This window comes from Stegostoma tigrinum, chromosome 13 (genome assembly GCF_030684315.1).
Source record: "Stegostoma tigrinum isolate sSteTig4 chromosome 13, sSteTig4.hap1, whole genome shotgun sequence".
Classification (NCBI taxonomy): domain Eukaryota; kingdom Metazoa; phylum Chordata; class Chondrichthyes; order Orectolobiformes; family Stegostomatidae; genus Stegostoma; species Stegostoma tigrinum.
In genome coordinates, this window is record NC_081366.1 from 27646661 (window position 1) to 27663243 (window position 16583).

Here is a 16583-nt window from a genome sequence, read left to right on the forward strand (position 1 = left end):
AAGCAGATGCAGGAACAAAGTTTGCGACATTTGGACAGATATACACAAACAGGCAGAGAATTGAGGGAAATGGACAATGTATAGACAGATGGGACTGTTCTTATGCTGTACTGTTCAGTGTTCTAATGTGCCCCTAGATTTTCACAATGGGACTGAGATTGAGCTAATTTCTGTTCTTGGCCTTTGTGGGTGGGGAAAATTGTCCATTAGCCAAGTTCAAGGTTCAGGAAGCTTGCTGCTGACGCCTGTATGACTCTGCCTTGTCATAGTTGCTTTGAGCAGGCACAGAAAGTATTTCTTCATTAAGGTATCAATGGAAAATTGCTACAAGTTCAGAGAAAGGAACAGTTTAGAAGGAAAGCATTTCATTTTGTAACATGATGAAACTGAGATTTAAAGTGTATCATGTGATATATATTTGGCAAAATCAACACTGATTGATAGAAGCAATGTAGAGTAGGAATAATGGCAGACTTTAATTACTTGGATATAGCCGGGCTATTGTAATGTAAAAGGCAGAGAGAATGAAGTGTTCCAAGATTTATTAAGGAAAATTTTCTGCAACACTGTGTCTAGCCACTAAGAAAGGCCGGTTAGATTGAGACCAAAGGTTTGTGGGTAAAATTGCAGCTGAGTCGTGTTACCTCCAAAAATGGAACTGTTTCAGGCACAGTCATCAGTGACAGAAGAGGAAACTCTCTCACCAGAAGGGTTCAAAGCAATGAGGTATTGGACAAACTTTAAGTACTTAGAGATAACATGGCACTAGGATTGAATGAGATGCATCTGAGGATACTGAAGAAAATGAGAATCAAAATGATTGATGCACTGCCGCAGTTTTTCAGTCTGCCGTACATTTAGTACGTGCCAGAGGACTGGAGAATTGCAAACATCACACCCTTGTTCAAATAAAACTATAAGGATAAGATCAGCAATTACGGATTAGACAGTTTAGCGGTCGTTGGGGAAGGTTCTCAAAAATAATCTGGGACAGAATCAGTGATCACATGGATGTAGGTTTAATTAGAAGTGTCAGCGTGGAATGTTCAGCTAACTTGGAGTTCCTGAAGAGGTAACACTCATGCTTGATGAGGCTTTTGATACATTACCATATGATACAGACTTGTGATCATCAAGCTATACAGTATAGATCAAGGTACAGTAGCAATGTAGATACAGTATTGTCCGAATAGAAAACAGGGTCAGGTTGATAGATATTTTTCAGTTTAGAGGAAGGTTTGTATTGGAGTTCCCTAGGGGTTGGTATTGCGACCCTTGCTTTTCCTGATATATATGTAACTGACCTAGATCTTGATATGCAGGGTACAATTTCAAAGTTTGCAAAAAAACGTGGAAGTATTATAAACTGTGACTATGACAGTATAGAACTTCCAAAGGGACATTGATAAGTTGGAGGAGTGGGCAGATAGATGTCAGGTAAAGTTCAATATAAGTGCCCATGTTCTTCCTGCCAAAAATGTAAAACAGGGGGTACATCTTTGAAGGGAATGCAGGAGCAGAGGGACCTGGATGTACAAATGTCATTAACTGTGCTCCCCACCTGTTATGTCACCTTTAATGAAACACATGATATGGGCTTTATTAAATGGTTATAGAATATATGAAGGAATATATGCTGAACTTCTATAAGTTACTAGTTTGGTCTCATTTGGGGTCTTATGTGTAGTTCTGGTTGCAATATAGGAAAGATGTGAATAATTGAGAGGGTGCAGGAAAGATTTACAAGAATGGTTCCAGGGATAGGAACCTTAAGGTAGACAGAGAGCAAAGAGCTTGGAGGAGATTTCATAAGGATTTTCAAAATCATGAGGGTGCTCTATAGAGTTGACAGGGAGAAACTGCTCCTGCTTGTAAAAGGATTGGGATTGAAAGAGCACAGATTTAAATTAATTTGCAAAAGGAACACTTGCCACATGCAAGAAATATTTGAGTTATATGAGCCTGGAATGCATTGCCTGTAAGTGAGTTAGGTACAACTAAAGTATTCATGAGAGCATTGTTGTTTTTCAAAGCAGGAATAACATGCAGGGGTACAGAGAGAAGGTTGGAGATTTGCAGCTGCTCTCAACATTCATTTAAAGAGTTAGCACCAACACGTGGGCTAAATGGCCTTACTCTGTAATAAAAAATGTGATTTTTGTGGTGAATAAAGTTCTCCTGAACCTGCTGGGATGTCTTGGGTAGATTTTATTGCCTCAAATCGTCTTTCATGATACTCATCTTAATCACAGATACCGCATGGAAAAGGTTGCCACATGAAATCTTAGGCAGAAATAGGGCTCAGTAATGATCAGGTGTTTTATCTTAGCTCAGGGCATGTGGGCTTTACTGACTTCATTACTCTGCAGTTGCCCTTGAAGTTGGTGGTGAACTTCCTTCTTCAACTGCTGCAGTCTGTGTTGTAGGTAGATCCGCAATGTCGTTAGGGAAGGAACTTCAGAATTTTGACCTAGTGGCACTGAAGGAATGGCAATATTGAGTCAGAATGATGAGTGGCTTGGAGGGAACTTGCAGATGGTGGAATTCCCATGCTGCTTCTGACCTAGTCCTGGATGGATGTGATTGTAGGTTTGGAAGGTGTTGGTCAAAAGCCTTCGTGAATTTCTGTAGTGCAGCTTGTATATAGTACACTCTGCTGTGATTGTGGTAGAGGGAGTGAATGTGGTGGTAATCAAGCAGGCTACTTTTCCTGGATGGTGTCAGAATCCTTGAGTGTTGTTGGACCTGCACTTATCCAGGCAAGTGGAGTATTCCATCACACACTCCTGACTTGTGCCATTGTTGATTGTGGACAGGCTTTAGAGAGTCCAGAGATGAGGCACTTGCTGCATGACACTAGCCTTTGACCTATTCTTGTAGCTGCTGTATTTATATGGCTAGTCCAGTCAGTTTCTAGTCAATAGTAACCACAGAGATGTTGAAAGTGGGGCTTTCAGTGATAGTAATGCCATTGAATGTCAAAGGACAATGGTTAGATTCTCTCTTGTAGGAGATGGTCCTCACCTAGTGTTTGTATGGTGTCAATACCGCTTTTCAGCTAAAGACTGAATTTTGTTCAGGTACGCATCAGTGTTGTCGTTGTATTGATACAGCTTAGCTTTGGGTGCGACTAGGGGTAGAGCACAGGTCTTCAGTACTATTGCCAGAATGCTGTCAGGGCCTTTCCAATGTCCGTTGCCTCCAACCATTTATGATATGATTGGTGTACAACTTAGAAAAACAATTGTTTTGCTGCTCCTAGGAACAATCCTTTATATCCTGGTGCATGGAGCCTATCTCATGATGTCACTTAATGCTTTCAAGTATTAAATACTATTATTTTTTATAATTAGAGCAACATTGGCAGGAATGATGCTGTCTCCAGAATACTTGCTCTTTCTTGCCTTTAATATTTACATCAAAAACTCCATGTTCCCCAATGTGTCCTTTTGGGTTAATGATAAGTAACAGATTTGAGTATTGCAGATTCGGTTCATTTGAAAAGCTCAACAAACTTTAGAATATTTTAGACTGCAACTTTTCAATTACAGATAGTTATGTATGCAACCTCCTTGTATTGTTGGACAACACAAGGCAGTCAGTCATGTGGTTTACAGTTTTCTAGCAATAATGCAACATTCCCCATTTCCCCAAGATAAAATTACATACTGTGAACATCTGTGGACTTTAATATAGTTGCAAAACTATTAACACAATAATTGAAAAATTTAAGTTTCTAAAAGTCTCTGACTTGCGAGTTTTGAGAAGATTTGTAGCTTAGATTGAGTTTCTGGATGTGAGTTTGTTCGCTGAGCTGGAAGGTTAGTTTTCAGACGTTTCGTCACCATTCTAGGTAACATCATCAGTGAGCCTCCGGTGGAGCGCTGGTGTTATGTTTAGGTTTCCTTGGGTTGGTGATGTCATTTCCTGTTCTTTTTCTCAGAGGATGATAGATTGATTTGGAGCCAATGTGTTTGTTGTTGGAGTTCCGGTTGGAATGCCATGCTTCTAGGAATTCTCGTGCATGTCTCTGTTTGCCTTGTCCTAGGATGGATGTGTTGTCCCAGTCAAAGTGGTGTCCTTCCTCATCTGTATGTAAGGATACGAGTGATAGTGGGTCATGTCGTTTTGTGGCTAGTTGATGTTCATGTATCCTGGTGGCTAGCTTCCTGCCTGTTTGTCCAATGTAGTGTTTGTCACAGTTCTTGCAAGGTATTTTGTAGATGACATTCGTTTTGCTTGTTGTCTGTATAGGGTCTCTTAAGTTCATTAGCTGCTGTTTTAGTGTGTTGGTGGGTTTGTGGGCTACCATGATGCTAAGAGGTCCGAGTAGTCTGGCAGTCATTTCCAAAATGTCTTTGATGTAGGGGAGAGTGACTTGCAGGTGGTTTGACAATCCTTTCGGGTCTTGTCCATGTTTACCTGCAGAGGTATCTAAAATGAACAGGGACTTGGATTCTACAAAATCACAACAGCAATTAAAGAAACATAGAGGAGAAACAGAACATAAACTCATGCATGTGGTTGTGTTCATACAGGTCTCTGGCACGTCTCCAGTTGTTTGTATTTTGCTATTTATGTGATTTGATTGTACCTTTTGGAACCAAATTTCTCATGTAGGTAAATCCATTGACCTTTTGTGTTGACTGCCTTGCAAAGATCTTAGAACACAGGAGAGCTTCGCAGTTGTTGCTTTCTTCATCCTGGCTAGCATGTCATTATACTAGTTATAGCATTGATTGCGTGTAAATATTATTGTCTGACTGCAGTGACTTCATATTTTCTGCCATCTTTAACAAATGTGTCAACATCACGATCTTTTTATTCAGGAAGTATTTTTGAGAAGCTTTGATTAAACTATAATGCCATTCGGGCAGCTTGGCCTCTGAAAATTTGTCCTTGGCCTTGTTATGGCACTTGTTACATTTCAGGAAAGTCGTGGGACTGTAGAGTTTGAAACAACCAGTGCTTTTATTAAGGAGGTGTTCATGCCATAAGGAACCATAGTAGAGTGAGCTGTTTCTCCTTGGAATGGCTGCTGACACCATTGGGGAAAATTCTTGAATCCATTATCAAGGACTTTATCATGGAGCATCTAGAAAGCAGTGGCAGGATCAGACCGAGTCAGCATAGGCAAATCAATGACAGGATGCAGTATAATTTGGCTAAATGTGAGATTATACAATTTGAAAGCAATAACAAAAAGGCAGATTACTAACTGGCTCTAAATTGAGAGAAGGGAGTGTGCAGCAAGACCTGGGTGTCCTTGTGCACCTGTTGCTGAATGTAAGCATGCAGGTGCAGCAGGTGGTAAAGAAGTCGAACGGTGTGTTGGCCTTCAATGCGAGTGGTTTCGAGTTCAGGAGCAGGGATGTATTGTTGCAGTTATACAGGGCCTTGGTGAGGCCGCACCCATAGTAATGTGTGCAGTTTTGGTCTCCTTTTTTTGAGGAAGGATGCTCTTGCTCTCAGGAGTGCAGGAAAGGTTTACCAGGCTGATTCCAGGGATGGCTGGACTGATGTACAAGGAGAGACTGACTAGGTTAGAGATAATGGGAACTGCAGATGCTGGAGAATCCAAGATAACAAAGTGTGAAGCTGGATGAACACAGCAGGCCAAGCAGCATCTCAGGAGCACAAAAGCTGACGTTTCGGGCCTAGACCATTGACTAGGTTAGAATTGTTTTTGCTGGAGCTCAGAAAATTAGGGGGGAATCTCATAGAGACTTATAAAATCCTAACAGGACTAGACAGTGTAGATGCATGGGGGGGGTATGTTCCCGATGGTGAATGTGTCCAGAACCAGGGGTCACATCTGATGATTCGGGCTAGATGCTTTAGAATGGAGATGAGGAGATGTTTCTTCACCCAACAGTTCATGAGCTTTTGGAACTCGTTACTACAGGAAGTGGTTGATGCCAAAACATTGAATATATTCAAGACACAGCTAGATATAGGACTGGGAGTGAATGGGATCAAAGGTTACGGGGAGGACACAGGACTAAGCTATTGAGTTGGATGATCAGCCATAATTGTGATGAATGGTGGAGCAGACTAGAATGGGTGAATGGCCTCCTGCTCCTATCTTCTATGTTTCCATCAGTATGACATCATCTTTGTGTAATAGTCCAACATAATTATGTAAATTATGACTGACAAACTGATCAATTAATTTTTTTTTGCTGTTGATTGAAAGACATCAATTGCAGACAGTCAATCCTAAAGTCCACTTTTACATGAAGCTAATTTTTCAACTTTTCTCAAGGGGAAGTGGCATATTCTCTCTCGTGCTCTTTAGACATGACTGAAGTTTTGCTTTATATAACCCTTAATTTCCAACTGCTATCTTTATTTCCACTGCTTATCTGATTATGCAACAGTTAATTTGAAAAAAGCATAGATCTATCCTTTGTTTAAAAAGCTTACATCTGAAGCGGGCACCTTTGGCCTTCCAAATCTTGTCTGAGAATTTGGTAGACAATTTATTCTGTGGGCCCCTGTCTTCTGCAAATGCTGGCAATGCCTGGTGGCTGTTTTTTAAAAAATTCTATCCTGTGCTGTTTTTGGCGGTTGCTTGAGCTTTGTTTTCCTTGTCACAAAGCAAGTGCTCACTGTTCATGTGTGTTTTTTTTTTCCCCCTGTGGTCCTAATATAAATGTGATTCCTGTGCTGCTTCAAGTTTTGTCTGAGGTTTTCAAACTTATTACAACCTTGTTTATTTTTTAAATACCTGGCACTGCACATCATATCATGCTTTCTTGTGTTATTTTGAAGTAATATAGATTGAGTATTGTGGATTCAATGTACTTAAAGCTCAGAGGTTTATTAACCACTCAGTCCTTAACTTTCAGTTACGGATAACTACATTTGCAATCTCTTGCTAACATGCTTCATAGATGTGGCAGTTATGCATTTGGTTTACATACTGGACCTCCGTTGCATTTTTTTTGCCAGCTTGTAGCATTCAAAAAATAATCTTCCAAAAAAGAATTTTATTTGACTCTTAGTTAACTGTTTCTCACTCTTTATAGCAGCACTGTGTGGACATTTAGCACGGGACGAGAGAGCGGTAGAATTGGGCCAATGCTCTGCGTTCATTACTTATCATTTAACTGACCTCTTAACTGGTATAGCAAGGCACTTAATTATGTGTACCTGCTGCAAAAAAGCTTTTTTAAAAAAATAAATCTAAATCTAAAATAAATTTAATCTACTAAGACTGTCACATTTTGATAATTCCAAAAGTCTCAGAATGACACAATACTACTGGTAACTTTCATTTTTGTGTTTCATTTATTTGATGAAAATATATCAAAAGCCCTAATTGAGCAAAAAAACTGACCGTGGAGAATCTTGCTTTAACTTCTGCTTTGAGTATGGTATCCAGAAAATGAAGAAGGGTCGTGACTCAACGTCAGCTTTCCTTCTCCTCTGCTGCTTGGCCTGCTGTGTTCATCCAGCTTGACGTTTTGTTATCTCTGTTAAAACAGTTGCAAATGTGCAGAATTATAGGTCCTGATTTCCACTCAGTAGAAAGGTTCAAATGTTGAAATTCAAAATTCTTCCTTTTTTTATTTACTCGTTTGGATGAGGACATTGCTGGTTAGGCCAGCATTTATTGCCCATCCCTAACTGCCCAGAGAGCAGTTAAGAGGCAACCATATTGCTGTGGGTCTGAAGTCACACGTGGGCCAGACCAGATAAGAACAGCGGTTACCTTACTAAAGGATGGCAATGAACTAAATGGAATTATGGTCATTTTGAGTTTTCATTCCAGATTTCTAGTAATTTCAAATTCCGTTCTCTGCAATGGCAGGATTAGAACCCAAGTCCCCAGAATATTAGTTTGGTCCCTGGATTAATAGTCCAGTGATAGTATTACTAGTCCACTGGTTTCCCTGCATGGCCGTGTACCATATAATTGATTCATTTATTGTCGTCATATGTACCTGGATTCAGCAAAAAGTGTTTTGTGTGCTATATAGGCAGATTGCACCAAACAAAATGCATCAAGTTGGCAGAACAGAGTGCAGAATACACAGTGCTACAGCGACAGAGAGGGTGCAGAGGGAGAGAATTAACATTTGAAAATCAGAATAAGCAACTGTAGTTTGTGTAGACAAAGCTCACTTAAAAACATGTAACAGCCTAATAGTGTTACAAACATTATATGCAGCAGAATCATCATTAGGTCATACATAATATTAATGACAAGGCAACGGAGTTGGTCTACCAGAAGAAATCTGGTCGGAATGAATGATTAACTAGAGTTGGGCCACGCTAAGTTGAGGAATGTACTTTTCTTCTGGAACCAGAACAGCAGTGGAGCTCTCCTTAAGTCCTTTGGCCTCCCCCACCCTGATCTGATCTCTCTCCACACTTACACAATGCGAGTAAATTACCCCCACACCTGCTAACTGTCTGGCTCAAGACTTCTGTCGCCACATTCCTCCTGAGCAGCCACATAATGAATATGCTCGTGTGTCAGTGGGAATCTTGTCTATTTTAATAGGGCCCTGCTGTTAAGATTGATAAAGTCTACATATACCTCAATATTCAACGCTGTTGCATGTGTGTGCATCTTTCCCTTCCACCCTAACAATAAAAAAATCTTTTTGCTTGTTTCTAATTTAAAAATAATGCTTGACCTGTTTATTTTTCTAACTTTTTTCTTCAAGAGGATGTTCAAACTGCTTACACCATACATCTCAGTTGCTGGGAATTACTGTCTTTTGGGCTTGAATGAAATTGCATTTCGGAACTAGTTTCTCTTGCAGATGCAGGTACACCTGACATATTTCAGAGTTCATTTTAGGAAGCATCTTTATGGCTGAGAGAGTACCCGTGTGTTTAGGTCAGTTTCAAACCAGGGATGATGATGTGGTGCATACCAATTTCAACTTAGAGCAACTTAGAGAAGCCTTAGACGTTTTTAGATGCATCGTGCACTATAATAGGAGCAAACAAAACCCTACAGCAATTGCTGGAGAAATTCAGCAGGCCTGGAAGTATCAGTGGAGAAAAAGTAGAATTAACTCAATGGGCCCAGAGACCCCTTTTGATACAAAGCTGATGTGTCCTAGCCATCCATTATGGATTGAAACTATTTAAATTTATATTGGAAGTAAACATTGTCCATCAGATGCCATTCTTAAATTGGGTTTTTTGGACTGAACTTAAAATCTGCCCATTGGATGTTTGGTTTCTTGTATTTAGTATTTAAAAAAACGTAAACTGGTATGAGCTAAAAGTTTTTAAAATTGGCCAATACACCCCGTTACTAAACTTTAAGACAATCAAAAAAGTGTTTTAAGGCACTCAATGGGTCCGACTTGTACAACTTGTGAAAGCAATCGTGCATGCAGAATTAAGTTTTTAAACAAAAGGGGGGGGCGGAGTTAAAATTTTATTTTAAAAAATGGAAAGTCGACCCAGTAGACGCGATGAGTTACTGCATTGTAAATTCCTGATGTTAAATTTTCGAGTTGTCGCTGCAATTTTTCTCCTATGCCTGCCTTATTTGGTGATTTTAAAACTACTGGCTAGTGCAAAAAGCGGCACATAGCTCAACAATTACACTGTCCTCTCCGCCTTGTGGAACAAACATGTCCAAAAATTGTATCTGAATCTAACTGCATTTTGCGTGGTAGAGTGAAGAAAACTGCAGTTTTGTAATGCGTATATAAACCAGCGAGCCATTAATGGTATTAAGAAGTTTGCAGTATTTACTGCTAAGCGAGATCAAAACACCAATTCCTTGCAGTCACTGAACACACCCCTAAGAAAAACCAAAACATTGAAAAAAAATTCACTAAGCATGTGGTTACACGACGCGAAACAGCCAATAATTACATTCGGTACAGAGCAGGTCTGTCGACAGAGGGCCAATGAGAGAAACCGTTTGGAGTTTTCCTGAAGCGGCGGCACTAAGCCAATCTCAGTCATATGACAGTGAAGCTCGATGGGGTAGTGCGTTACACTCCGATTCTCTCACCTACAGGAAAAAAAATGCCACCGACTTTATTTCAGAAACTATTTAATAAGCGGAATGGCTTACTTTCCCCTATCAAAGGTTTGAAGGAAGACAGTTCCTTCAGGTAAGAACCGTGATCGAATGTGTTTTGAATGCTTCCTGTTAGGGAAGAATTACATCAAAGAGTATCGGTAGTTAAATTGATACAGTGAGTGAGTGAACGTGACGCTTCCAGATACATTGTAGCCAGATTACGGAAGTGTGTTCTCGCGCTGAATTGATGCATATTCTTTATGTTTCTTCCATGGTTTTGAGTTTCGTCCGTGTGCAGAGAGTAATCGTGGTTATTGTGAGACCTGCCTTACTAGGCGTCTGTTGTTCTTTACCTTTTTGAGGAGAACGCCTTTGGACATGTAGTTCCCTGTGGTTGGGTGGACCTACACGTGTATTCTCATCTTGTGACAATTATTGAGATAAAGACTTGGCTAAAAGTCAAAAAGTGAAGGAAAAAATGTCTTGAAGCTCGGATAGAAATAAATACGAGGAACACTGACGACGATTTGATGCCAGTTTTTTAAAAATCCTATCCTTACATTAAAATATTCAGTCTGTTTTCTCCACGGGTCGATGAGTTTCGGATATATAATCTACTCTATGATTGTTAATTTAAAACAAATGCATATTACAAATCATTTTGCTATCGAATACTTTTTAAAAAAAATCGCCCCCCAACGATGGATTAATTGGCACCCACGAGCAGATGGATCGAGATGTCTTACTGTTTATTTCCTCTTTTAAAGCTGTATCATACTGAAAATAGATAATTAATGGAATTGCATGGATTTACACCATAGTGCAAACAATGTAATAGGAACGGAACAGAATACAGTACTGACAAATACAATATGTTACAAACCTGATGTTTGTTTATGTTGTCTTGAAATGGAAATTAGTTATGTTTAAGGTGGAGTTTAACAGAAATGTGTGTATATGACACAATGTTTGCAGATGTAAAATCAAGTAGAATTTTGGACCTCACTTTCAGGTCCCAATCAACAAAAAGAAGCAGTCAAGAGTAAAGGGATGGGAATTAATGTAACTGCTAAATACTCCTAGTTATAAACATCACAATTGGCCTTCATGTTTTTCAGGGTGCAGTGGATTTTTACCCACTCATGCATATTTTCCAGTAATATACATGGATCTGTGTTCACTCATTTTCAAGAAAGTTAATATTTCAATCCAAACAGATAATTAATTTGTTTTTTTTAATTGTTATGATCCCAGCAGATGGTATTTTTGACCAAGTTAGGCCCCAGTGTGAAACCTGGCTAGATAGATGAAAAGTTTAACTTTTGTAGTTAATTAGTTGCTGAATACATTCACATGAGGCTGTCAATATTCTTTAACAAAAATGCTAACGGTCAAAGGACTGTTCTTTAAGAGAGATAACTGGTTGTAGTTTAACCTGAGGGTCACCATGCTTCAAGTGAGGAAAGAGATTGAGAAGGAGACTCTTTCATGGTGAACCCACACTTTTGGCATCATGAACCAGCCATCCAGCTAGCTGACCCATCAGCAATAACTTTCTGAAATAGTAGGAACTGCAGATGCTGGAGAATCTGAGGTAACAAATTGTAGAGCTGGATGAACACCACAGGCCAAGCAACATCAGAGGAGCCGGGAAGCTGATGTTTCGGGCCTAGACCCTTTAGAAACTTACTGTTGGCTTTCCTAAATATGTGCTATAGTTGCATACTAACCTTTTGTGATTCATGCATTAGAACGCCCAGATCTCTCTGCATCTGACAGCCTTCTTGCTCCCCTGATGCTGTTTGGCCTGATGCTAGAGAATCTCAGATTCTCTAGCATCTGCAGCTCCTTCTTCCTCTGAAACCATTTAGAGGATATGCTTTTCTAATTCTTCCTGCCAAAATGAACAATTTCACATTAGCCCTTGTATGATCCTTTACAGCCAAATGAGGTTTCTGTTTTCTTAGATTATGTAACTACTTTTTTTGCAGTCATTTAGTTCCATTTTACTTTTATGAAAAAGGCTGGCATCTTTGCCCAGTGAAAGGGACCATGGATGCTTTAAGACAAAAGCAAAATAATGTGGATGCTAGAAATTTGAAATTATCCACAGATACTGTTTAACCTAATAAGCAATTCTACCATTTTTGGTGGAAAGAGGAAGAGTTAACATTTTCACTTTTTTTTAAACAGTAGTAGTGAAAGACTGTGTCTTTTCATGGAAGGAATCTGCCATCATGCTCAAATGGGATTGCAGACCAAACAGTGGGGTTGACTCATAAATGCCTTCTGAAATGACCTGGCAATTAATGAATGGACTAATTAAGCTACAGCCTCACAAAAAGACATACTCCTAGAAGGATACCTTAACGATAATACCCTGGATACGGTCACCATCCCTGTATATGTCTATGTACTGTCATGTCAACAGGACTGACCTACCAGAAGTGATAGTACAGTGTTATTTAGTCAAGAGAGAATTATCTTGGGTGCTGAATCTGTGCTCCTTCATGCTGAGCACCAGTTAGAAGCCCTGATGGTGCAGAATGCATTGTGTGTGGATCAGTTCAGTGTCTGTTACCAAGTGGGTTTCTGTAGTACTGACCAAGTTGAGATTTTTTTTTGTTCAGCAGCATACTCTACGTTGGCGTTGGAGTATAAAAACAGATTGTCAGAGTTTGGAAAATTTTAAATGTCAGTCACGTGACACCAGGTTATTGTCCAACAGGTTTATTAGAAATCTCAGCTTTTGAAGTGCTGCTCCTTTGTCAGGTGAAGTGAAGTGAAGCGCAGCGCAGTCTTCTGAAAGCTTGAGATTTGAAATATACATGCTGGACTATAACCTAGTGTCTTGTGACTTATGACTTTGTCCACACCAGTCCAACATCGGCACCTCCATATCATGGAAAATTTTATATTGAGTAGTACAGCACATTATTTGTAAAGAAAGTACATGTCTTTGAAAGCATGTCATTTTAAAAACTGGAAAGCATCTAGTGTGAACCGTATTGTGGTGGTTTTTCACTATGTAAAATGTGTGTGATTTTCTTTTGATTTTAAACTGACAGTGTTGCTTGTGTGTTATGTTTTGAATTTTTTGCATCAGACTAATCAGCATTCACGTAGACTGTCATCATTGTTTCTTTATGGCTGAATTGAAAATTTCTCTGTATTTGAACATGGAGACAAAAAAATTCTTCTTGAATGTGTTGTTTGCTTATATATTAGGAGCTAGTTTATATGTGCCCTCTGTCATGCCTCCATAGGGGTGATCTGGTGAAGAATAAGCCCTGCTATTCCAGGAGTCATCACAAATGTTAAGAACTTTATAAATCATAGAATCCCTACAGTGTGGCAGCAGGCCACTTGGCTCATCAAGACTACACCGAACCTCTGAAGGGCATCCCACCCAGACCGACCTTATCTTCGTAGCCCTGCATTTCCCAGAGCTAATCCAACTAGCCTGCATATCCCTGGAAGACTAAGGGCAATTTAGCATGGCCAGCCCACCTAACCTGCACATCTTCGGACTGTGGGAGGAAACTGGAGTACCCAGAGGAAGCCTGTGCAGACACGGGGAGAATGCCCAAACTCCACACAGACGGAAGCTGGAATTAAACCAGAGTCCCTGGTGCTGTGAGGCTGCAGTGCTAATCACTGAGCCACTGTGCTGCCCTAAAAATTTGCAAAATTCCCCAATTTACTTGTCTGTTAACCTGGGTTAACAGAAAGCATGGAACGGCTTTCTATGCTTAATACTTTTATTTTACAACAGACAGCATATAACTTCTACTTTGTAAAACTTCCCTTGCAGACGCACAGATTGGAAATGAATGGCATTATGCGTGAAGGGAAAAATGTTCCCTGAGTTGATCATTTTGATTTGGCAGGATTTGCTGTTCGTTGATCTTTCTTCAGTAGGTGTTTGCCATTTCTTGCAGGAGGACTGGTTCACAAATTATAAAGTCTCTGACTTATTGGTTAAAAACCATTGTTTAAGCAACTGACATGAGAAAATAAAATGGTTCACAACCACAGGTTACTCTACCTGGAAGCCAATCACAAAGTTGTTGGCAGGCAAAAGGCCTTTGTCATTGACAGCTGTTTGCCCCTGCACAGACCAGTTACTTGTTGCAGGTTGAATCTAAACTTGTACCCAATCCCTGTAGGCGGTTCATCTGCAACCAACTTTCCTCCACAGTGTGGACAAACAAGAATGTAAACAGCACTTATTGAGTCGATTAGCTTACTTTTTTAAAAAATGCAGCAATCCCTTCCACTGTTTTTACTTCTCAAAACAGTCCTTTTCCCATTTTTAATCCTCAGTCAAAAATACAGAAAAATAAAATCATAGATCATAGAATCCCTACAGTGTGGAAACAAACCGTTTGGCCCAACAAGTCCGCTCTGACCTGCACAGTATCCCACCCAGACCCATACCCCATCACCTGCCTAAACTACATATATCTGAACGCTTCGGGCAATTTAGCATGGCCAACTCACCCAGCCTGCACATCTTTGGACCGTGGGAGGAAACCGGAGGAAACCCACACAGACGCCGGGAGAATGTGCTAACTCCACACAGTGCTGCCCCATGAGATTAAAGTGTAACCATCGTACCTTTGGAAAGCCCATTATCTTTTCCTGTTGTGAAGATTCTTCACTTTGTCATCGTCTTATGCAATTAAAAAATTCTCAGTACGCTTGACATCTACAAAGCACGTGTTATTTGCTCTTATGGCCTCTGTTATGTGTCCGCTTTGGGAAAATTATAGCCTGATTAATTGTTTCCAAATGGCAGCGATTTATACCTCTTTATTAAAAATGTTGATTTATTAAACTACATTAATCATCAACAGAAACAGTCATTTTATTTTAGCTGATTTTCATCTTCAATCATAAACATCTTAGATTAGAGATTTGACATTTTTGATTTTCATATTTCCTCCCATATTGGCTTGTCAAACACATAAGATCATGGAACTTTGGATAGCAGCTTGCACTCAGCACAAACCCAAGTTTCAGCGATCTTGTGCGAAGGAGTGGGTTCCATCCACAAACTAGACATGCCCCTAAGGTAAATTAATTGATGTTGGGAGTATCAGATAATTGTGCTCATTTGAAAGCCATTGAGGAATTTCCACAAAATTTAAGGTGGAACATTTGGGCACAAGAACTATAATATGTTTTAAAAGATTTTTGAGGGATTCTTTTTGCAAATTTGTTAAGCTGACTACTCTACCTCAATCTAACCAGAAAGTAGTTAAGTGTGTTTTTGATATTTTCAGCCACTTAAACGTGGATTCGACAGGTGATGAATAGATAATAATTTAAAATGCTTTTTTATAATCTGAAAGACTCACCCCTAGCTATATTGCTTAGACTTTTGCAAACCCCTCTTAAATATTCCAATTACATTCAAAATTTTGCCATTAAATTACATCTGATTATACAGTTTGTGGGCAGATTGACTACCTCATAGTCAAATTCACTGAGCGAGTGGAAACTGAGAGTTGTGCATCAAAGAATACTGCTCAAAACATCTACATTACTATGGCACACATTTTCCAGGAAACTGTGACAAAGTAATAGGAAAATTTCTGCACTGATCTGCCTTGAACCTTGAAGGTAAAGTATATCAGGCATTTGTTTTTAGCTATTTGTAGGTGTCTCACCTTGAAATAGTTGATGTCCAATTTGTTGTACTAAAGTTGCTTTAGTCACAGCTGCTACGTGAATAGTGCTGGTAACTTGGGAGGCATGACTCAATTTGCAGTAAAAGAAATGCAAATTTTAACTGGAGAATTTTAATAAGCTGAAATAGGCATTTAACCTTTAATTTTGAAACTAACTAATTAGCAATAATTTGTTATAGCTAGATTTGTTTTAGCTTGATGGGTTTTTTTAAAGCCTATTCGGGAACATAGATTTTGAAATAATTAGAAATAGATCTCCTGGCTGTTTTCAACTGGAAATTGTTTATTATTGGAGATCTGTGTTCTTGTGCGTGTCACAGAAATTTAACAGTCTGGTACAACATGCAATTAGGAAAGTAAATAGTATGTTAGTCTTTATTACAATGGGCTTGGGGCTTTAAGAATAAAGAAGTCTTTCTGCAATTTTTATGTCAGACGTTGATGAAACCACATATAGAATGTTGTGAGCTGTTGTAGGTCTGCTTCCCCAAGACCCAAGTCAGATACAGTTACTGGGAGTTGAGAGAGCCAGTTTAAAAGTTTAATAGTCCTGATCATTTGCAGGAATACTCCATATACAAGTATATTTTCATGAGTTTTGGTTTTTTTGTTTAATCAAAACAAATATAAAACTGTGACAAACACTACATTGGACAGACTGGCAGAAAGTTAGCCACCAGGATACATGAACATCAACTAGCCACAAAATGACATGACCCACTATCACTCGTATCCTTACATACAAATAAGGAAGGACACCACTTTGATTGGGATAACACATCCATCCTAGGACAAGGCAAACAGAGACATGCACGAGAATTCCTGGAGGCATGGCGTTCCAGCCGGAACTCCAACAACAAACACATTGATTTGGAGCCAAT

General features: G+C 39.4%; 1 protein-coding gene across 2 annotated transcripts in view; it reads left to right on the forward strand.

Annotated features, from left to right (window-relative positions):
* Nucleotides 1-9942: 9942 nt before the first annotated feature.
* fnip1 (folliculin interacting protein 1) overlaps nucleotides 9943-16583 on the forward strand; it is a 128952-nt gene continuing 122311 nt past the window's right edge. For both annotated transcript variants that reach the window (XM_048543206.2, XM_048543207.2), the window contains exon 1: nucleotides 9943-10097. In XM_048543206.2, the coding sequence (XP_048399163.1) occupies nucleotides 9946-10097 (152 nt within the window). In that variant the 5' untranslated portion in view covers nucleotides 9943-9945. The remainder of the gene's footprint in view (nucleotides 10098-16583) is intronic.